The sequence below is a fragment of the Mauremys reevesii genome, linkage group 6 (genome assembly GCF_016161935.1).
Source record: "Mauremys reevesii isolate NIE-2019 linkage group 6, ASM1616193v1, whole genome shotgun sequence".
Lineage (NCBI taxonomy): Eukaryota > Metazoa > Chordata > Testudines > Geoemydidae > Mauremys > Mauremys reevesii.
In genome coordinates, this window is record NC_052628.1 from 80,227,885 (window position 1) to 80,252,348 (window position 24,464).

Genomic DNA, 24,464 nt, shown 5'->3' on the forward strand with positions numbered 1-24,464 from the left:
TTCCTTGAAAACCAGGAAAGGAAATACAGAGTTATGGTATACACCAATCTTTTCCCAACACTTTAAGTCTGCCCACTGGACCTGCAAGATGCAATATAATGTAAGTCACGGCAGCCCTATGATAAACAGATATGAGGAATGACTAAGTTAGTGTGCCACTTTACATGGTGTGGTGTCCCCCACAGAATTGTATTCACATTCATCTGTATGTACTCCCAACTGCCCTTCACTGTGTTAGGGACAGCTGAATTTACAGTGCAGAGATTACTTGCCGCAGATTGCCACATTTCACACAGTAATAAGGAGAGTCCATCTGCTTTCTGGGCTAAGTTATGTCAGTTGTGCAAGTAAAGGAGCACAACAGTCTATCCTTGCCAAGGGGATTTGTAGCAGTCTGCTAGAAGCATGACAGTGCACTACAGAGCAGAGGTAAGTGCAAGTAATAATCCAGAGGGAATCTACAGGACAAGGTTCAAGGAGGTGGTGACACCTGGCATTTCATCTGCTTGGAAAGAGCAGATGAAATGGTTGAGTATACACTGGGTATAGCCAACGGCTGTTCATTATGCCAACCTAAATGTGACCACCATTCTCGGTTTCTCCTATCAAACTCATGCTGTCCCCCCACAGTGCTCCATATCATCAGCAAAGATAGACTGCTACGGCATCTCTCAGGCGTTGCATAGGGCATCACTCAAAGAGAACAGCTAAGGTTGAAGGGCAGTGCAGGGCTGGTATGTACTTTAATTTTGTATTTCCTGGTTTTAAGAAGTTTAAGTTCAGCTGTATTAGACATTCTGGAAGGGTATGAGACACTGTCAACCAACCTTAACCCTCCACTAAAGTTTTTGAGCACTGACTTTCACTTGTTTGAGGTGGTGATGGTCACAGTGAAGGGGGCACAAGAAGGCTTCCTGGGAACACCTTGCTTCCACCTCTCCCCTTCTCTTGTTCCTTCCATCCACCCAATAGGACTGCAGACACCATGGGGAAGAAGGAGGGTGGTAACTGACAGGCTGTGAGAAGCACATCTACCAGCTGGAGTAAGCAGGGTGGAGTGTAGGACAAGCCCAGAACTTGTATTCCACTTCAGTGACTGGGGAAGTGGCTTTGCATAACTCCTTATTATAAGAGGATTGCAGAGGTGTGAAGAGGTTAATTCATCTCAATGTAATGTTCTCAGATGAATCAGAACACTCCATGGACATGAATACAGTCTGATAACTCTGAGAAGTGTGAATTAACCTATTCATCTTAATGGGTGTTATCCTCCCACACTATTCCAAAATCTACCCCAGCCCCTGCTGAAGTACACCAAGACGCTCTCACTATGCTAATGAGCGTTCAAGCTCTTCATTGGGTAACTGTACTGAGAACCCCTTGACAAAATAATTTCAACTTGCACCACTATCTCCATCCCTGACCCTACTGTGGCATTAGTAATATTATGGATGGTAGTGCCACCACAGTTAAGGTTACACAGAATTTCCATTCCAACAGTTGTAAAAAAGATCTACACACATTTGGGTTAGGGTATCATTTTAAAAAAATAAATAGTTTGTGCACTAAATTTTTCTATAGCAATTTACAGGGAAAAAATACAATTTGAGATTTGCTGTGACTGTTTTGAAGAGGACATGACTAAAATTTTTCTAATGTCTGACATTTCCTTTAGATCCCTTTTTCTAGATCACCTGATCACACATGACTAAGAAATGAAATTGATAAACATGATCCTTGTTTGGCAGAGATGGGATTAATTATTGTCAGTTGAAATTTGTGGTGTTAAATTTTCATGATAAATAAAAAAATACTCTTGACTGATGCCAGGATCATGGTTTTACATTAGAAAATGTAAATGTTACACCAACAATTAAAATATGGCTTTCTATTACAGGTTCACTTTCTAATGCTCAGCAACCACTTTGATCACTCTGACACTGATGAGAGTTGCAGCTACTCTTTTTTTTTGCTCACGCTCAGGCTATTGTTACGAGAGAACTTGGCTGTGGTTATGTCAAGTCCTTTTGTGCACTTAGCCACCATTACCTGCAAGCAAGACCACCACAAAGTCAGGAATAACTTGACTGAAGCATGTGAAATAGCTGCAGTGGCAGCATTGCTAATAAGGACAGACTAAGTGACAGATTCACGAGAATGGGAGGAAGTGTGGATAACTGACCTTGGACCTGGGTGTCTATGACTATGAATTTCTTGCTATTATGACTAGGAGTTGTTTTGGTGACAAATAGAATTCTGCGTTTTTTTCCTGATGCTAGGAAAATTGTTAGCCCACTAGGGGTTACTACAAGTTATGTCCTTTGTTTTGAGCAACCTATAAAAAGGTTATAGTGTGTATTTGGAGAAGTTCAGAGAGGATGTCTACAAGCTAGGAGTCTGACAAACTCCCCAGTGACTAGGAGGAAGGCTGGCCACCAGAAACCTGCTGCTGACCATTCATCAACATCTCACATTTTGGATAACTAGGTCTGGATTGCTCTAGACTATTGCTATTTTAGATGTGCACTTCAGGCTCAAAAAAGAGAAGAAGATCTTTGAGTGAAAGCACTCGTGTGTACCAAGCATTTATCGGACAGAAGAGGTGGGTCTCCCATTGATTTATTTCCTGGGACCACCTGCGAATCGAAGATTAGTTACCACAGTTTTGGGTTCAGAAACCCCTGGGTAACACTATGGCTACACTTACACTGCTGCAGCACTTAAGTATAGCCACTCATTACAGCAACAGGAGGGGTTCTTCAATTGCTATAGTTAATCCAGCTCCCTGAAGTCAGGTCTATACTACACACTTACTTCAGTATGACTGTTACTCGGAGGCGTGAAAAATCCACTCCTGAGCAACATAGTTACCAACTGTAACCTCCTGCATAGACAGCGCTATGTTAGTGGGAGAGCTTTTCCCACTGACACCGCTACCACCTCTCATGGAGGTAGAGTAACTAATCTGATGGGAGAGCTCTCTCCAGTCAGCTTAGAGTGTCTTCATCAAAGCACTGCAGCTGCGCCAATGCAGCGTTTGTAGCGTAGACCTTCCCTGAGAGACAGTAGCTAAGAAAATGGAATAATTCTTCTGTCGACCTAGCATTGTCTAGAACAGCTTAACTATGTTGATCAGAGATGTGAAAATCCACATCCCTGAACAATATATTTGGGTTAACTTAACTTTTTAGTGTAGACCAGGCCTCAACTCCATTGTTCATGGAATGGGTGAGGAGCATATGGCATGATTACATTAGTAAACAGTAGCCTTGGGGTAGAGTCTTCCGTCTTCCTTCTTGTTAGTACTATTTTCCATGATAATACGTCTAAGGTAAAATATAAGTATGCACATGGATTTTAAAATAGTTTGAAATATAGATCTTAAACTATAAACTTTGCTCTCAGGGTAAAATTTCTAAAAGGACCTTGGCCAAGAGCAGACAGCCAGCAACTAATGTGCACACCACATCAAGAGACTGCCAAAGGCAGGACTCAAACTTTAACACATGGGTACTACTCAGGTTCAGTGGCCACATCACCATTAGCCACCCACTTACTATGATAACAGGGAGCTTGGAAAGCCTTTGGCTTCAGAGTGCTTCCTGCTGCACATGAGCAAATGACTTTCTGTGGCTTGTCAATGTGGTGTGTGCAACATTGTAGATCAACTTTTAGTCTGTATAACTTAAAACATTGGTTTCCCAAAGCAACAGTGGTGCCAAACACCTGAGATCACCTGCTTAGGATGGATAGCAGAGCCATAGTGTGAGCCTCAGGTGCATGCAAAAAAAAGTTGTAAGCACCATACAATTTTGATGTCAGATGATTTTAGGGGGGCTGTACTTCTGGAAACAGTTGCTCAAACGATCTTTAAACTGGAAAATTAACCCTATCTCAGGCCTCCACTGGTCACAGCAATTTCCAAAACAATTCAAGCAAGCATGTGGATTTTGGAGCACTTGGAAAACTGGCTGTTAAACAGTTAAATTGTTTCACTCTTCATTATAATTGATAAAAAAAATGCAATTACAAATGCAGGGGAAGTTTAATTCTATTTTCATATGTTCAAGATTTTCAGAGAAAATCTTGAATAATTGAAGTATTTAGTTCAAATTTGAAGTCTCATAATGTATATTCATAACATATACTGCATCATTCTGTACAGATTTAATTGGGAATAATGGAATACAGTGAACACAGGGAAATTTAGCTGATATATAAAAACCCTCAGTAACAATATGATTTATTAGCCTGTGGGGAGCAGTTTCCTTTTGGAAATGGTGGAAGTGGAAGCCCCACGGAATACCCCAGACTAGACAAAACAGTTAGTGATCTATATTGGCAGAGAAACACATCAGATGACCTGAGAGAGAGAGAGAGAGAGAGAGATGCAAGCTAGGTAACACTTCCCTTGGAGACTCCTACTATGCGACAATTTGGGCAATCTATGTACAATTTACAAATTCTGTTTGATATTGGAGATTCTGCATGCCTATATCAAAACTTTCAACTTCATTTTCAATGGGGGGCTTGTTTGCCTTCTCTGCTATCTTTTGCCTCCATACGGAGCTAAAACTCACAGGAACTGACAGAAGAAATTCTTGCACCTGACACAAGGATAACACTGGAGGGTTGTTAAACGTTGCTGATCATGTGCGAGCGTGTGTGTGCGCGAGCAAGAGATCATTTCCCGGGGACTTTGTTTACTTGACAAGGCAGATGGGTGGGGGTGAGGAGAGGGAAGAGGGAGGAAGAAAAGGGAAGGGCAGGGCAGGGATACCTGACACAAAGGACTGAAGTTTATGAAAGGGTCACTCACCAGCCATTTTAGAGGACGCTTGTGCAAGACAGCAGACGAGCACTGTATGTGGGGGTTACAGAAAGGGGGAGAAGAGACCAGAAGCAGAAAGCTGTTTTGCTCCTGCAGCCAGACTCCACGATTCAGATAAGTCATGGGCTGCAGGAAGTGGATCCTTAACAGTGTAGAGGCCTCTGAAGCATATTTTGGGCTTAGGTCAGAATGGTGAGGAAACTGAGCAGGAAAGTGTGTGTAGCTATTTTATTGTTTTTTCTACAGCTGCATGTTTCTTGTGCTAGCTAAAGTAAAATGACTGGAACCCTTACAGAGTCTGTAATCCGAAGAAGTGAAGTATAAATCCAGAGTGCCCACAAGGCCAGAGTTCTGGGAAAGGGTAAGTTTAAGCTTCTAGGGCATCTGGGGGGTGTCAATGCTAGTCCTGCGCTTTGGCCCCCCGGAAGGCAGGACCCCATTTAAATGAACTGGTAACAGACAGAGCCAGTGCACATAAGTGTGCCAGAGGGGTCAAGAAAAGACACAATGCTGCAGCCTACTCACACCAACGGAAGCTTAAGAGCATAAGTGTGGTAAGATCCAAACAGCAGCATGGTGAGCATCCAGGAGGAGCTTTACCAGGGCTGTGACACAGTTACAAATACAGTAAATCCAACATGTGTAGAAAGTAGGCAACAATAATTAGACTCGCAATTATCCAGCAGCACAGACACAGGGTATCAGCTCTAACAGTTGGGCTGGAACTTCACTCTGCAAAAAAAACCTTTTAGAAAATCCCCAGTGGAGGCCTGAGCTCTATACTAATCTTCATTTCACAAGTCTTGTGTAAACGTTTTTTAAAGGAGCAAGTGCAATTACACCCACACCGCCACCTACACGTTGTATTGTCTACTCATCAGAAAGTACCACAGCAGTGTGACATTGCTAGTGTTGTATCCAGTTAGCTAGCTCTTTAAAAAAATTAAAAAGCCTCCCCCACACCAATAAAAAAAAATAAGACATTCAGCATCAGGAAATACCTGTTTTGGTATCCTGAGTAAGTGTCTGATCTTCAGTTGTGGATTCTTCACACTGATGAACAGTATCTCCATCATCTTTTGGAATCGTTGTCTGTTCTAACAGGTGCTGTTTTCGCTGTTCTCTCTCTTTCAAAATAATCTTAAAAATTAAACAGTTCTGTGTCAGGCAGGCACCAATACAATCAAGTTTTAACAACAAGACCAATTACAAACACTAACTCCACCATGTCACTAAGGTTTGAGTTTCATTGTAGGTGTATCCCCTCACTCCAGGTTCAGGCAGCCTAATGTCAGAGTAAGTGTAAAGACTCAAGCCAAAAGCCATATATGCCCTAGCCTGCCTCTGTATCAAAAGGCGAAAAGATGAATTCTCTGCCCCTACATTAACATTGATGTTTTCTAATGGCTACCATCATAACTGGAAGAGAATTTTCTGGTGGCCAACTACAAGGACTGAGAGAAAAGCTGAAGGGTAGTGACGAGTTAGAGCAAAAAGTTGGCCCAAAACCAAGGGGCAGATAAAAGCACTGAAGTATGAACATAAAATGTGAGAGTAACCCAATTTCATACACATTTAAGGTACTTAGTAGGATGTGAGGGAGTAAAGCCTCAATCCAGCAATGTAAAATCCAGTCAGTCTGTAGTACATCAGTGTTCCTCAACTGCGGGGGTGAGGTGGGGGGAGGGAGGGAAAAGAGAAATCTGAGGGGTACAGAGAAGATGAAAGGAAAGGAGAGTGGTGGTACAGGGTAATAAAGGGGAGTATTGGGGATGAGGAAAGCTGTGTAACACTGGAGTCAGTTTGACAACACATTCCAAGTGTGCTGCTACAGCTAGAGCAGTGGACAGCTTCTCGAAATCAGTCATCCTTCCCTGTATTTGCAACAGCCCCCAGAGTAGCTTGCTATGCAGCAGGTAACATGTATGGGGCTACTGGCTCAGTTGACTGGTCCAAGCTTTGTGACCACTTACACCACAGGGCCCAGTTACCAGAGGGGAAAAACAAGTCTGTATTAGAGGGGGAAAAACAAGAAAAAGGAAAACCAGATACTTCTATTACAATGGCTCCTAAATGTGCTAAACACTGTACAGCAGAAACAAAAACAGCCCCCCCCCCCCCCCCAAAAAAAAATATTGTTTATCCGTTTCAGGCTGGGAACAAAGGGTGGTGATGTCCAAGGCAGCATGTGGCACACTGCTTGTTAGCTATAGTTTTTACATTGTACAATTTTCAGGTGCACTTCAGCAGTGCAGAATTGTTTTTCAACCATCCTAACTGGCTCCATGAGGATCTCCTTGGACTAAGGAATCTCAGGGTTGAACTAATGCTATGCCACTGGCCCCAGTATAAAAGGGATGCCCTTATATTTTCAGCTTCCATAAAAGCTCCATGGGCAACCAGGCAGAGATTAGAGAATCTTTCAGGCTGTTATAATTTACGCTAGGGATCAGACCATCGTGCCCAAACCTGCACTGAGCACAGCCTGGCTAAACTACAGAGCTTGGTATTTAATGTTCCCCATCCCAAAGATTTGAGCACCTTTGCATACATACAGTCCTTGTGCTATGAAGTGGCTTGAGTTTGGAGTAGAGAATGCTGATTTGGAACACTGAATAATATATTTAGCTTGATCATATACAAGAACTTTTTTAAAAAAATCAAGGATATCTAAAATTGAATTTGTAGCAAGGCTAAAATCCAGATTAATACATTTAACAGATGATGGTGATATGGTTAAAGAGAACAGTAGAGCTATTTAATAAAAGGTAATAAATTGGAGCACCTTTTTAAGAGATGTTGGTTTCTTTGCTTTGGGGACTTCTCTCTGCTTTCCTTTCTTTATCAAAGGAGCACTGGAGTCCAATGGATTATGTGGTGTCTTCCCTTGATTTAATTGTTGATTTTTTGTTACTGTTGTAGGTTCTTTTGAAAGCAATGGTATGGCACCGCCAACTGAGATAAGAGAGTTTTCATCAGACAGCTGTAACTCAGTGTTAACATCTGAACAAAATCTAAGGCAAATTTAGTGTTTGGCTGTCATTAGTGTAAATGCAACAGGTCCTATATCATATAAAGAGACTTTTTATGCAATTTATGAGTTGAGGGGGAAGAGAGAGGAGCTTTAGTTTGTCTCAGCTCCTTCCCCAAAAAAATATTACCTCACCCATCTCTATTATACTATCAGCTTAATTAGCTCTGATCTCTCAATCTCAAAAATATGGAGAAGAAATTAAGCTAAATATTGCAATGCAGGCTACATTCAATATCATGCCAATCCAATTTGAGAAATTTTAAGAAACCTAAGTTCTACTTAGACTTGCTATTTGGGATTTCATTCTCTCCACCTCCACAAACAGATTCTATGGTAGCTTCAAGGATGTGCTAGAGCTTCTAGAATTATTTGTAGTGAATAAGTTAAATGTGTCTAACCTCCTCCACCCTTCGTATTTGTGAATTGCTTGCAAGCCAACACCACCCAATTTCTACTAGAGTATAATAAATGAATAAATGAGATATCTAAGGTAGTTATAAGGCTCCCATCATCATATGTCAGCACTTCACAATCCTTAATGTATTTATCCTCACAATGCTCCCATGAGGTAGGGAAGAATTATCCCCATTACAAATGGGGAACTGAGGCACAGAGACAGTATGCGACTTGCCCAAGGTCACACAGGAAGTCTGTGGTAGAGCACAGACTGCACCTGGATCTCCCAAATCCCAAGCTAGCACACTAACTACACTAATCATTAGACCATCTTTCCTCTAACATACTCCCAATAAGAATTTCTAGCTGCATCAAGTCTGTGAAACTTTCAGGATCTGCACAGAAATCATTTTACCTTAGTACTTCAATGAATAAGACATCAGAAGTAACAGCAGAGTGAACTTGCTATATTTGTTCCTGAAAATATTGCAAGTCACTTTTTGTATCTCTCTACTTAGAGCTTTCAAGGGAATTTACATAGTATCTTCCTAATATCAAGCAAGTTACTCAGAGCTGATTAGCTACTGTGCACTCAGATTTAAAGCTGATACAAGACAGCTTCTCTTCCCTTCGGAGAGAAGGCTTTGGATTCTTTGACCATGGGATGGTGTTCCAAGGAGGAGGAGAGATAGGCAGAGACGGGCTCCACCTAACAAAGAGAGGGAAGAGCATCTTCACGAGCAGGCTTGCTAACCTAGTGAGGAGGGCTTTAAATTAGGTTCACTGGGGGAAGGAGACCAAAGCCCTGAAGTAAGTGGGGAATGGGATACTGGGAGGAAGCATGAGCAGGAGAGCCCAAGAGGGGAGTACTCCTGCCTCTTACTGAGAAAGCGGGACAATCAGGGACTTATCTTAAGTGCCTATACACAAATGCAAGAAGCCTGGGAAACAAGCAAAGTGAACTGGAAGTCCTGGCAGAGTCAAGGAACTATGATGTGATTGGAATAACAGAGACTTGGTGGGATAACTCACATGACAGGATATAAACTGTTCAGGAAGCACAGGCAGGGCAGAAAAGGTGGGGGAGTTGCATTGTATGTAAGAGAGCAGTATGACTGCTCAGAGCTCCAGTATGGAACTGCAGAAAAACCTGAGAGTCTCTGGATTAAGTTTAGAAGTGTGAGCAACAAGGGTGATGTCATGGTGGGAGTCTGCTATAGACCACCAGACCAGGGGGATAGAGGTGGACCAGGTTTTCTTCCAGCAACTAACAAATTACTAGATCACAGGCCCTGGTTCTCATGGGAGACTTCAATCACCCTGATATCTGCTGGGAGAGCAATACAGCAGTGCACCAACAATCCAGGAAGTTTTTGGAAAGTGTAGGGGACAATTTCCTGGTGCAAGTGCTGGAGGAACGAACTCAGGGCAGAGCTCTTCTTGACCTGCTGCTCACAAACGAGGAAGAATTACTAGGGGAAGCAAAAGTGGATGGGAACCTGGGAGGCAGTGACCATGAGATGGTTGAGTTCAGGATCCTGACACAAGGAAGAAAGGAAAGCAGCAGAATACAGACCTTGGACTTCAGAAAAAGCAGACTGACTCCCTCAGGGAACTGATGGACAGAATCCCCTGGGAGAACAACATGAGGGGGGAAGGAGTCCAGGATAGCTGGCTGTGTTTTAAAGAATCCTTATTGAGGTTGCAGGAACAAACCATCCCGATGTGTAGAAAGAATAGTAAATATGGCAGGTGACCAGCTTGGCTTAACAGTGAAATCCTTGCTGATCTTAAACACAAAAAAGAAGATTACAAGAAGTGGACCAAATGACCAGGGAGGAGTCAAATCACACTTGGAGTTGCAGCTAGCAAGGGGTGTTAAGAGTAACAAGAAGGGTTTCTTCAGGTATGTTAGCAACAAGAAGAAAGTCAATGAAAGGGTGGGCCCATTACTGAATGAGGGAGGCAACCTAGTGACAGAGGATGTGGAAAAAGCTAACGTACTCAACGCTTTTTTTGCCTCTGTCTTCACAAACAATGTCAGCTCCCAGACTGCTGCACTGGGCAGCACAGCATGAGGAAGAGGTGACCAGCCCTCTGTGGAGAAAGAAGTGGTTCAGGACTATTTAGAAAAGCTGGACAAGCACAAGTCCATAGGGCTGGATACGCTGCATCTGAGGGTGCTAAAGGAGTTGGCGGATGTGATTGCAGAGCCATTGGCCATTATCTTTGAAAACTGATGGCGATCGGCGGAGGTCCTGGATGACTGAAAAAAGGCTAATGTAGTGCTCATCTTTAAAAAAGGGGAGGAGGATCTGGGGAACTACAGGCCAGTCAGCCTCACCTCAGTCCCTGGAAAAATCATGGAGAAGGTCCTCAAGGAATCAATTCTGAAGCACTTAGAGGAAAGGAAAATGATCAGGAACAGTCAGCATGCATTCACCAAGGACAAGTCATGCCTGACTAACCTAATTTCCTTATATGACAAGATAACTAGGTCTGTGGATGAGGGGAAAGCAGTGGATGTGTTATTCCTTGACTTTAGCAAAGCTTTTAATACGGTCTCCCACAGTATTCTTGCCAGCAAGTTAAAGAAGTATGGGCTGGATGAATGGACTATAAGGTGGATAGGAAGCTGGCTAGATCGTTGGGCTCAACGGGTAGTGATCAGTGGCTCCATGTCTAGTTGGCAGCCGGTATCAAGTGGATTGCCCCAAGGGTCGTCCTGGGGCCAGTTTTGTTCAATATCTTCATTAATGATCTGGAGGATGGCTTGGACTGCACCCTCAGCAAGTTTGCAGATGACACTAAACTGGGAGGAGTGGTAGATATGCTGGAGGGTAGGGAAAGGATACAGAAGGACCTAGACAAATTAGAGGATTCAGCCAAAAGAAATCTGATGAGGTTCAACAAGGACAAGTGCAGAGTCCTGCACTTAGGACGGAAGAATCCCATGCACTGCTCTAGACTAGAGACTGAATGGCTACACAGCAGTTCTGCAGAAAATGACCTAGGGGTTTCAGTGGATGAGAAGCAGGATATGAGTCAACAGTGTGCCCTTGTTGCCAAGAAGGCTAACAGCACTTTGGGCTGTATAAGCAGGAGCATTGCCAGCAGATCAAGGGATGTGATCATTCCCCTCTATTCGGCATTGGTGAAGCCCATCTGGAGTAGTGTGTCCAGTTTTGGGCCCCACACCACAAGAAGGATGTGGAAAGAGTCCAGCAGAGGGCAACAAAAATGATTAGGGGGCTGGAGCACATGACTTATGAGGCGAGGCTGAGATTGTTTAGTCTGCAGAAGAGAAGAAGGGGTGGGGGGAAATTGATAGCTGCTTTCAACTACCTGAAAGGGGTTCCAAAGAGGATGGATATAGACTGTTCTCAGTGACAGCAGATGACAGAACAAGGAGTAATGGTCTCAAGTTGCAGTGGGGGTGGTTTAGGTTGGATAGTAGGAAAAACTTTTTGAGTAGGAGGGTGGTGAAGCACTGGAATGGGTTACCTAGGGAGGTGGTGGAATCTCCTTCCTTACAGGTTTTTAAGGTCAGGTCTTGACAAAGCCCTGGTTGGGATGATTTAGTTGGGGACTGGTCCTGCTTTGAGCAGGGGGTTGGACTAGATGACCTCCTGAGGTCTCTTCCAACCCTGATATTCTATGATTCAGGCTAGACTTAGTAAATGAGAACTAAGTTGAGAACACAGCCAAGGAAGTTCTTCAATATAAAGGTGTGTGTAGGTAGAGCTAAAGGTTATGTGCTGCTTCAGAACCAAGAATATGCATAAAATCCTGAAGCTCCAATACGTCTGTCACAAACTATGCATATCACCTGTGTATTCACAGCCTGGAGAAAAATAATTAAGAAGTTACTCAGTGTTGTATATTTATTTGCATTTTTGAAGGCAAATGCAAAAAAAAAAAAAAAGGGCTCAGTACTGTTGTCATTTGTATATGGTTATAGAATTTTGACAAGTAGCCCTTAGAGTCAAACATTTTCCCTTCATACATTAATAAATCCAAGTGTATTTGTCTTACCCTCTAACGGTTAACAGATATAATAAAAATAAGGATATTGCTCAATTTAAGTACTCAAGAACCAATCTTATGATCTGCCTTACATCATAGTTTATTACTATTTGTTGTTTCTAGGGCCAATTAACACATTTAATAAGCTCTGAAGCTGTCAAACAAGTCAGTAATTTAACATAGTTAAGATGTAATCTCCTTCCAGTTCTATAAGATGACAAATGTCCTTGTATATAAAACATCCTTTATAAAATTTAAAGTTGTTTAATTACTATGACTGAGTCACTCTCCCACTTTCACCATACTCTGAAAATGAAGTATAAGGTAGAAAGGCAATAATGTGGATAAACACTATCTTTGTCACACTACTAAATTTCTGTGACTTTTCCTATTCTCTTTACTTCTTTGCAGCTATATCAGCTATTAGCATAAAGGTATTTCACAACCTACAAGCCAGACTCAAATTTTGGCTCAGGCTCAAGTGATTTATTGTGAGCACTTGAGTCTCAAAAAGTTCTTGATGATGCAACAGCTGTCTTATCCCTCCTAGGTACAGCCAAGACAGTCTCATCCCTCTTATGAGACAACGCCAGGCACAAGTAATCTAATGTAATTACTACTACAGGAGCAGACGCTATGATTCATGATGCTCTACTTCCTGCTACACCACTCACCCTGTCCCCACCCTCCGATCCACACTAAAATTATCCTCATGCAAGTACTTTTTAAAACTATTCTGGGATTTAGGATTAACAATTGTAGTTGCTAGTACCTCTCCAATATTATATTTTGGCTGCCTTTAATGCTAGGAGAGATTATACACAAGTATATTCCAAGTTCTCACAGTGAACAAAGACAAAAAATACTGATAATTGATACTTCCAGTTATTCATTTGAAATCTCAAGAATGGCATGGTATAAAAAAGAGTTATGAAATTAATTTTACCATATTTAGAGTTAATTCAACTCAGTATATTGTTTCCACAATTCCAAAATAAGGAGAGAAATTCTTGATCATTGTCAAGTGATAGAAATGGATTACTACGTTTTTCTTACTTGAACTAATGTAGTTACATGCAAGTTTTCCTTACAGGTGATCTACAATACAATGTGTTGTGCCATTTTTATTTCTTTAAGATATACAAATAAAGCCTGAAAAGCATTTCTTTCCCTCCCTATAGCCAGGTTTTTGCTCATTTTTTACCTTACAACTAACAGACACTTCTAACAGTCTTGTCTTTTGTTTTTGCCTAGATAACTCTTCCACGAACCAGGGAATTGCTGTGGGAGTTCTCAGCCCTCAGCTGAAAGAGCTGGGATGGAACGGTTTGAATCTTTACCAGAGAGCTTTTCTTCCAAGAGACTGGTTTGTCAGGAGTTTCAGTGAAATCAGTATTCAAAAAAATGAAACTGACTGAAATTGTCTTTGCTTTCATTTACTCAGGTTCCAGTCTTGCCTCTTGTAATGTCATAATCTTATCAGTTCCCCAATTGTCAATAAGAAAGACAAAGGAAGAGAAAACAAGACCTGACAGTTTTAGTTTTAAAAACAAAAGCAAAATGCCAAGCTGAAAGAGACTTTGGCTATCCCCAGACATCATAAAGCACAATAAAGACCAAATATGTCCCCTCTTGCCAACTTTTCAGTTAATTTTCAGTCACCTTTCCGACTCATCTGAAAAGATATTTTCCAGCTAAATTGTGGTTCTTCCCTGCCTCCACCCCCATATTATCTATCTTAACTTTTCATATATAGCTTGCTTCACTTTGAATATGTGGTAATTGAAGAAACATACTTCACATTTGTGATGGACAAGAAAATCAAAGTGAGGTTATTTTTTAATTTCCCATATTTGAAACCAACACAGTTGACATGAAAAAAGGAAATCTAAATCATAGCTGGTACCTGAAAGCACCACAGGTTTTGAGGACTGTTTTGATTTCTCTGCATGTTGCTTCTGCTCCAATGCAGCCAGCATGCCTCCCAAATCCAACTTCACTGGAATCTGACTCTTCTTTCCACTGCTCTTAGAAGCTTCCTAAGGAAGACAGGAATAAAACATGGGTTGTCCCATTTCTGATCTTAAGAGGCTGCATTTCTTGTGTCATACAATATACTATGGACACATTCATTCAGGAATACTTGTGTTTAAAGATCAAAAAACAAGTGGAAAAACACATCAAATCTTAATGTTTTGGAACAGTGATTGTTTTGGATTAATGATGTATGGTTTTTTGACGCCTACTGAAACACAGCACCAAAGACCTCTTTACACTTGCATCAGCAGACATTTCACAACTGAACAAGCTTCTGTTTTGGGAAGTATGTCAGGTACCTTTTACTAAAAGGCTTACTGGAGTTACTAATTTTACTTCAGAAACATATAGGATAAATAGTGGATGCATTTTTGTTTTTAGCAGCTGTTTTTCAGCACCTGGGCCTGGTGCAGACACCTCACCCTTCCCAATGCCTTTCTTTGAAAAGAATTCTCTAGTGATTCCTACTTTGTGCCATCATCTAACAAATAGCCTTATTTTCCTGTGTCTCAATCCAAGAAGGTGGGCAAGTAGCCTCTTCCATGGCTGGCACTATACCTCTTTTGTCCAGAGACAACATTAATTTTAGATCCAAATTTATAGAAGCTTCATGTTCTTGCTTTTATTACTGTAAATGAATAACCTAACAGAGGCAGAAATGTGAAACTTAGGGTATGTCTTTACTACAGCTGTGCCGCTGTAACGTTGACACTTCCGACATCACCAGCAGGGTTTTTTCAATTGATGTAGTTAATCCACTACTCGAAGAGGTGGTAGTGAGGTCAACAGAAGAATTCTTTCATCAACCTAGTTGTGTCTACACCAGGGGTGAGATCAACCTTACCACTGTACTCCGGGTGCAAAATTTTTCATAGTCCTGAGCAACATGGTTAAGTCAATTGAATTTTTAAGTGTAGGCCAGGCTTAAGGCAGAAAGAGCTATAAAACAACATTTTGTTAGTAACCTAAATAAGACGCAAGAAGATCTCCGCAGGACCATGGTCCTCCTTGATTTCTGTACACAAACCATGCCAGAGTAAGCAATATGTCCAAACCAAGGTTACCTTCCAACATCATTGAAACTCTTTCTTGCTTCATAGCCCCAGCCATCATTTTAGTAATGTACCAAACCAACAACAAGCCAAGCCAGGAACCATGAGACATGGGCATTCTGATTTACTTACACTACCAGAGCTATGCTACAACCTAGCGCCGCATGGCTGACTACTAGCTTGCCGTACTACCTGTCTGATATCAAGTTGAAAATAATTTTGAAGAGCCCACTGAAACTGTAAAAGCATTTCTCAAAGTTTAGAGAGAACAATTATACCCAGTAGAATGCTAATAAATCCAAGTCAAGCTTGATCCAGCAAGATTTTTTTGGAATAAGGCAGCTCATGTCATTCTCTCATTTCTTAAAAGGTAGCCTGGGGGCAAGCACTGCAGCCCCTAAACAGAAGTTGCTTTCCTTCCGCAACTTAAAAATGATGTGCCTATGGTTGGATGTAGAAGTGAGAATATAATCGCTGGGTGTGCAATATCCTTAAGACTCCAGCTCAAACTGTTTCTGAATTCTTAAGAAACTGGTTTAGGATAGTATCAGAGGGGTAGCCGTGTTAGTCTGGATCTGTAAAAGCAGCAAAGAATCCTGTGGCACCTTATAGACTAACAGACGTTTTGGAGCATGAGCTTTCGTGGGTGACTTGCATCCGACAAAGTGGGTATTCACCCATGAAAGCTCATGCTCCAAAACGTCTGTTAGTCTATAAGGTGCCACAGGATTCTTTGCTGGTTTAGGATAGGGCACGTCATGATCAAATCAGATGGGCTAAGGGGACAATCTCCAATACAGTAACTCCTCACTTAAAGTCGTCCCGGTTAATGTTGTTTCGTTGGTGATCAATTAGGGAACATTCTCGTTTAAAGTTGTGCAATGTTCCCGTCTAACGTTGTTTGGCAGCTGCCCGCTTTGTCCACTGCTTGCAGGAAGAGCAGCCCATTGCAGCTAGCTGGTGGGGGCTTGTAACCAGGATGGACCGGCAGCTCCCCTAAGTTCCCAGTGCTGCAGCTGCCCAGCAGGCTATCAATTGCTGGCAGTTCAGCTGTCCCTCCCCCCACTACCATGTGCTGCTCCTGCCCTCTGCTAGAGCTGCTCCCAGAGACTCTTGCTTGCTGTGCCGGGGGGAGGGGGGGGAAACGGCACCCGTGGGCATGCTAATGTCAGGGTGTCCCCCTCCCCCCTGCAGCCCGCTTACCCCTTCTTCATATAGGGCAGGGAGGGGACACGGACAAAGAGACAGAGAGAGCTTGGGGCAGCAGCTGCTGTCTCAACTTCCTGATCCACTTAAAAAGACAATGCACTTAAGAGTGGGTCAGCTTACTTAAAAGGGCAGTGTGCATCTCTCTCTCCCACACACCTGGTGTGTCTCTGTCTGCTATGCTGTCTCCCCTCCCTCGTGTTCATGCTACCGTGTGTGAGAGGCTACATTAACAATGTGTTAACCCTTGAGGGCTCAGCCGAGTGCTAGTTCATCATTTAGCAGCAAGGCATTCCCTGGGAAATATCCCTCCCTCTTCCACCTTCTAACTTCACCACCTCAACCAAACTTCACAATCATAGCTGTGAACAGTATTACATTGTTTGTTTAAAACATATACTGTGTGTATATCTATACAATATATAGTTTGTTTGGTGAAAAAAACTTCCCTGGAACCTAACCCCCCCTATTTATATTAATTCTTAGGGGGAAATTGGATTCACTTAACATCATTTTGCTTAAAGTCACATTTTTCAGGAACGTAACTACAACGTTAAGCAAGGAGTTCCTGTACTTAACACACATACATTGCAAAAACAAGTGAAAAGATACATTGCCCAAATTTTCACACATCTGATAACATAAAGTTGCTTGATTTTCACAGGTGCCAAGTACTTCCAGCTAAAGAATCAGGCCACTTACTGTAGATACAAAAAAAGATACACTTGCATTTAAGCTTGAACCTTTTGGTCCTTATTTCTAAACATGCCAGTTCTCTCTGCAATTTCAGCCTATGATCACTTAGTTTCAATGGGAACTGGTTTACCTGAGGTTTTTTTCTTTCCAACATAGCAGATGAAGCATGTTTCCCTGGTTTTTTCCCTGCTGTTACAACAGTTCCCAAGTTTGATGTATCATTTCGATAATGACTGTCACAGGACTCTTTGGTTAGATGGACCTTTGAAATTTAAAGACAGAAAGAAAGTACCAAGAAAGAACAGAAAATGTTTAGACTCCTGTCATATACTGTAGACTTAAACCACCAAAATGTAAGCAATATGAATATCTACAGGGGGATAAAGGGAACATGTGGTAGTCAAGTCTACCTACAGTAACAGGAGCTGTGACCCAGACCTGAAATAGTAAGCAATGAGTTTCCTCTGAGAAAGTGAGCATTCATTGGCTGCTAGACTGGTCAACTACATCCAAGTCCTCTATCTTTCTTCATTATTTCTAGTTTGCCTACTAAGTTCTTCTAATGCAAATGTCTCAATCTTTTCTGGTTGGTGGTGAAAAATACTTTTGAGACCCCCTCTACATTTATTATAACAATTAAAAAAAAATATGGACAAGCCTATATGATATGTGTGTGTGTGTGTGTGTTTTGAGACCATGCTTTACCTCACAAACTTTGAAGGTTTGGGCTACCTCCAAGTTATTCTGGACAGTTTATATTCTTTGCTTTAGAAAAAAAGTTTTTAATACTTTGTGACACGCTCGACCCCCTGATTGTCTTGTCACCCCCCTGCAGGTCACAGCCCAAAGGTTTAGAAACACTACTCCAGTGTAACACAAAAATGGCTTAGGGCTTGTCCACACACTCACAGTGCTATGGTAGCATTTAGCTAAGACACTATCTATGCCGACAGGAGAGCTGCCCTCCTATCAAACACAGCGCTATCTATACTGGAGGTTAGGTTGATATAGCTACGTCACTTTTCCACACCCCTGAGTGATATAGTTATGCTGACATAAGCTGACAGTACAGATCAAGCATGAGACTTGCTCCTTCACTGTAGGATGATTTTAAAGTGGAAAACAGTGAAAGGAATGCATTTGCAGGTAGATTACTTTTGCCAAAAAGCTGCACAGTTCTTACCCTTGCTGCAAACTGGCACTGAAATGTAGTGTTCTAGATGCCCTAGATATACAATTGAGTAGATTTAACACTGATCAGGCTGCAGAGCCAGAAGTTGAAGATACTCAGCAGACAGACACCTGTGAGACTAGGAGGGTGAGGTCATCTTTTTGATTGAACCAACTTCTGTTGGTGAGAGAAAAGCTTTTGAGCTTACATATGACTTGAAGAAGAGCTCTGTGTAAGCTCAAAAGCTTGTCTCACTCCAGCAGAAGTTGGTCCTATAAAAGATATTACTTCACCCACCTTGTTCTCTAATATCCTGGGAGCAACATGGCTATAACACTGCAGACGACACCTGTGTCCATTTTCCCCTACACATTCTAAGAGCAACCCTCTTCATCAAATTGAAGCACAACTAATATGAAAATTCAACATTCTGAAGTTTCCATTTTTCTCCGTTCAGTTTTTGGAGATACAAAGCAAGTGTATGGGATCTGACAAGATCTCTTACTTCAGGCTGCCTTCTGCTAACAGGAGGCGCATAGGATGATTTCTGAGTCCCCACCCTGTTTTTTCGGTCAGAAGCAGCTGCCAGGTCAGGAAACTCTTCAGCATCCTAAATAAAATACAAGCCATCATTTTTAAAGAGGACAATCAGCTCTAAATTCCCAGCTCAATATCCAATATATATTCTCTCCCTCCCTTCCACATAAAGAAACATACATCTGTTTTGGTGTATAGAGTAACGGATCTGAGCGCGTCTCCTTCAACTATTAACAACATCTTAATGCTTAAAAGCTGCAGAAGGCAGATTTTGCATATGGCAGCAACTAGTTCAGAGATGAAGGGATTTAAAACACAAAACAAAAAACAACACTTGCATTAACAGGTGCCAGACCTTGAATCTTTTCTAGTATTCTGAGTGCAGTCAGTACTGCAGCCAACTAGTATGGACAGTTAAAAGAACCATTCTGTTACTTTTTAGGAACTACTCTTTAGATCATTTACAAGCATTCTGAACTACAAAGCCCCCATTTCCCACTCTAGCCTCCAGTTACGTAGTCTTGCCTTAAAAAGTGCAGGTGAGAGAGAGAAGGGGAACAAAAGAGGGGAGTGCCATAACCTTTGGACTATGGAATCAAGAACAAAGAAATCAGTATATGTTTTGATACTATTGACTATGTAAGTTTACAGTTAAACAACAGCACAGAGAATGCATGTATGCAGTATACAATATTCAGCAAACTAGAGGATCACACACTTGTTGCTTCTGTAGGCTGAGAGCATAAAAAAAGCACATTACAGACTCCATGACATCCTTCATTCCCTCCATAAGCTCCTTGTATGCCATGCTCCCATCTCCCACAATTTCAGGGACTCCTTGCAGCCACTCCACCCTCCACCTCAGGCCAGAGATAATGTGGCCCCCCATTCTCCCCATGCCATGGGCTCTGTGTGCCCTTCCCATTTCCCCAATTTCCACTCACATATTCCCAGGATATAACATTTCGGTACTTCTCAGAATGGCATGACTTCACTTCCGCTGGAAGCCATGTCCAATTTTGTCTCAGTACCAGACAGGAACAAACCTTCAAAAGCAGGACGAATGGCCTGCCTACTCATTCCTCCCTATTCCCTCTCCCCACACTCTCATTTATTTTCTCTCTCTTCTGACTGGGAGGTAAATAATTCAGGATGTCAACAATTTTAAACTGTACTTGGAGGATGGGCAGAGCTGAGATGGGTGATATAGTTATACTGGAAAGTGTTAGTGGCTGCCATCAACTAGTTCTTCAATCTAAAGACCATTACAGAGGAATCTTGCGGCAGCTTCAGCTATAAGGAGCTCCATGGATCCCCTATCTCCCCCTTCAGATTTTTTCAATCAATTGGAATTTTGCCCACTGATACCTAGAACATCAAGTTTTGGAACTGACTGGATGTGGTGTTCAAATATCTGTAATGAACAGATTTTCACTCAGCTCAGTGATGTCAGACTTCTTTGCTCAGCCAATTAGCCCCATAACACTATACTTAGTGGAATTTAATATATTTTAAAAAAACCCCAGTTTTCAATCACAATGTTAACTTTAAAATGCAACGTAATATTCAATTTATTACTTCGTGTAGCTATGAAAATTATTTCTCAGTTTTGTTTGTGCAATAGCCAAATTATAACTGATCAAATAGATTAATAAAATCCACAATAGGAATTTAGAGTAAAAATAATACTGATTAGAACTACTCTCTTTCTGGAGACAGGAAAAAAAAACCCACAAATTTACATTAATGCTCTCAAAGTAACCTTAAATTGCCCAAATTACACATATTTTGAAATAGCTCTATTTTAAGCATATACCATTTAGATAAAAAACAGGAGTACTTGTGCCTTCATATTGATCAATTTCAGCAGGAGTTGCATGAATCTGAAGACCAAGTTGGGTTATATGTAGGTAAGGTGGAAGAGTTAAGGTTAATATAAAAATCTTAAAAGGAAACCAATTTAAAATCTAGATAATCTCAAAAAATAGGGTATTCTGAGGTCCTACATATCCTGCCCTCCAAGTCCCAATTAGTTCAACATTTTACCACACATTTTTAAAAACGCCTCTCCCCCTCACTGTTGCAGGAGGAAATAGCCACAGAAACAAATGGAAACTGCTTCATTTACTAGAGAAACAAAAATTAATGTACAAAGTGCTGTCCAATGTACAAACACAAAAAGAAACAATTCTGTAATCTTAGGGGAAAATGTTCAGAGTTACTACTTAGCATTAAGAGGTTCTGTTTGTTTTTTAAAATGTAGTACACAAAAATGTACATGTGTAATCTTTACCTAGCAGAACATCATTTACTCCTGAATAATTATATTGGAGAAATCAACTGGATCTTCCCCCACTCCAATATAATATTTAATCTGAAGCACATGACACACTGTTAGCTGTACAGTGTAACTAAGCAGTAAGAAACAGATTTTAATTGCTTCCTTTGCTACCAAAAAAGAAATCCCAAGTTGAATGTTTTGGCTGCTTGTAGTCATGATGCACATTACGGCCACAAATCCTGCAGAGGAATCTACTAGTACTGGCGTGGAATTCAGTGGGACATAAACAGGTGCAAGTGTCATGCTACCACACCCTATATTTCTCTCTGATCTCTGTCACATACAGAGTCTGATTTGCCTAACTTCTTAGTTAGGGTTTTGTAATAGACTGTTGTCACTTTGTCTAATTAAAATATAACCATGCAAATCATTATTGCTACCGCTGTTAGATAATTGCAATGAATCTTATACGAAGTGTAACACACGGCCAGAAAGGGTTTAACAGCTTGCAGGCTAACTAACCCAGAGCCAACCTGTAGAGACATATTAGAAATGGTAATTATGGCCATTTGATGTTAGATTGACTAGAACTTTGAAATGCAAACCTATATTGTTAGAAGTGATACTAATGGTCTGTGTGCACTCAAACTTTAGACATGTAAATAGACAGTCCCTGTCTGTCACTAGAACCATTAATTCAGAGATCAAAAGGGAGTATTAACATTTAGATGAAACAATGTCAATGACTATTTGTCTCTTTGAAGTTTGTGATAGACTACCTAATGGATAAATTGCCCTATGTTAATTTGTGTAACTAATTACTGGTTGCGCTTAGGAAACAGAAGGTTACTTCAAAAGCCTATTATTAACCCAGAACTCTATGGTCAAGTGGCTGCTAGAAAATGGTATAAAAGACCCTTGGGTCCCGATCGCATTTATCTCAGATCTGCTTGAGGTTTCATGCAGGGAAGCCTAAGCCACAAGGATTGAGAACCCAGTTCTGAATTGACCACCCTGAAATATAAACATTGGACTATAACCTATGGACTATTTCTGAAAGACCTCTTTGCATCTACAAAGCTCATTGTTTCTGCTATGAATCTGAATCTCAAGACTGACTCATGTCTGTATGTATACTGATCTTTTAACCAATCCTCTCTCCCTTTTCTTTTTAAAATAAATTTTAGTTTAGTTAATAAGATTTGTCTATAAGCGTGTATTTAGGTAAGATCTGGAATATTCATTGACATAGAAGGTAATGTGTCCGATCCTTTGGGACGGGTAGAACCTTTTTTGTATGATGAATAAATTTTATTAATCCTCATCATATCTGACTTGGGTGCCTAGGTAGAGGCCTGAGGCTGGGTTACTGAGTTGTTGTTTCTGGGTAACCAGTGAGGTTATTATGGAAGCTGCTTTGTGCTGGCTTGGTAAATATAAGTATTGGAATATGCATCAGCTTTGGGGATTGTCTGTCCCATTCTTTGAAGTTCACTCTAATTGAGTGATCTCACGTGGCTCCCCTGCAATTCCAGTCACAACTGTACTTTGGGACTAGGAGAAAACTGCCTTCTTAAATATACCTACAGAATCAGTTTACATCACAGATCTGAATCCAGGTTTCTACACATTAGAAATCACATACCAATCCCTTTATGTGCATACATTACCAAAACATTCGACTGTACCTCAATCCTTGGTGGTTCCTGTACTATAAAGCTTTCATTTTGAGGTTTTTCCTCTTCAGGATTTGATTTAGGTTTCTTTTTCTTTTTTTTCTTCTTCTTTTCTGATACTTCTTCAGGCTCAGTTTCACTAGCATCATTTCTTGTTTTTGACTATTGAAAGACCATGAGTGGAGTAAATCAGCTATTTACAGATGACTAGTATCAGAATACAAATAAAAATATTTTAAAAGCCACCAAATCTATGCAAACGATCAAACATGTACAACAAAGTATGTCCTAACCAATCTACATTGTGATAAATGTAGAAACTCTGCCCATGTGTTAAGACCCAGCAGCAATTAGAGCACAGCAGAGAATATACTGCTGTAAACGTACTGTATAACTATCACAGCATACCTTGGATACAGTGATTTGGGCAGAAAACATTCCTCCTAAAAGAGGCCCTGTTTCAACTTTAACTTTTGAAGATAGCAAGATATGAAAGAAGTGTAACTTAAAATTATGGACACCACTTCTAACAAAGTATAAAATTACACCTAAACTACCTTAGCAAAGAAGCATTTAGTTTGCAGATACATTAATGGCTTTTTTTTTTTTAAATAGTTTCAATGGCTGATGTTAGGGGTTTTCAAATGTCATTGCACCATGACCCCCTTCCGACAACAAAAATTACTACGCAACCCCAGGAAGGCAGACTCAAGCCTGAGCCCAACTGAGCACCGCCTTCTCGGCCTGAGCCTCACTGTCCCAGGTGCGAGGGGCTTTGGCCCCCCCATCAGTGGGGCTCAGGCTTCAGCCCCAGACCCCAGAAAGTCTAATGCCAGCCCTAGCGATCTCATTAAAATGGGATTGTGACCCACTCTGGAGTCCTCACAGTTTGAGAACCACTGTTAGATCAATGGAGTGTAACAGACAATTCTCTGAATACCTTATTTGCCTGAACATCTTGTTTTTCTTTGCTGCAAGAATCATTACTGGAAATAAGTTCAGAGGCCGGTGAGGAAACAACTCTCTTTGGAGCCTGCAATAGGATGGTGGCCCAAGATAAATGTGACTGAGTGGAATAAGGTGCAGATGCTGGAGGAAGTGCTGCTGGAAAGAAAAATAATATCCAGAGATATCTAAAAGGTAAATTATTTCTCAAGCTACTTAATATTCAAAAGGTTTACGAATGAATCAAATACCACCACCTCTACAATTAGTGACAAGGTATTCCAATTGTTTTTAATTTAGTTTCTTTGACTGCTGTTCAAATTAGTTCCTTGGCAGCTAGAGACCAAGGTGTTTCCTTACTACATTTTTTCCTCCACTGGGCATGCACACTTGTTTGTTGTTATGCAGATTGTGGGCTTTAACATGGATTTTTATTTGCAAAAGAACTGAAAATTAAATTTTGGAAAAACTGCAGTTTTTCTCACCCCTCCCAACTATTCTAGCCTCTAAGTGTTATATATTTTTTAAAAATCTAAAACAGCCACCATAAAGCCGAAATGAGATACCAAACACCCT

The 24,464-nt window shown here is 41.1% G+C and overlaps 1 protein-coding gene across 2 annotated transcripts in view; it reads right to left on the reverse strand.

Moving 5' to 3' along the window:
• Positions 1 to 24,464, reverse strand: part of SECISBP2 (SECIS binding protein 2) — a 46,544-nt gene that overhangs the window by 8,494 nt on the left and 13,586 nt on the right. The window contains exons 7-13 of one of the 2 annotated variants that reach the window (XM_039545293.1): positions 23,884 to 24,044; positions 22,956 to 23,105; positions 18,955 to 19,059; positions 17,409 to 17,540; positions 14,194 to 14,326; positions 7,617 to 7,786; positions 5,833 to 5,971 (exon numbers count right to left, since the gene is read on the reverse strand). In XM_039545293.1, coding sequence (XP_039401227.1) covers positions 5,833 to 5,971; positions 7,617 to 7,786; positions 14,194 to 14,326; positions 17,409 to 17,540; positions 18,955 to 19,059; positions 22,956 to 23,105; positions 23,884 to 24,044 — 990 coding nt within the window. Of the gene's footprint in view, positions 1 to 5,832; positions 5,972 to 7,616; positions 7,787 to 14,193; positions 14,327 to 17,408; positions 17,541 to 18,954; positions 19,060 to 22,955; positions 23,106 to 23,883; positions 24,048 to 24,464 lie in introns of both variants that reach the window. The other variant, XM_039545292.1, reaches the window with a different exon arrangement.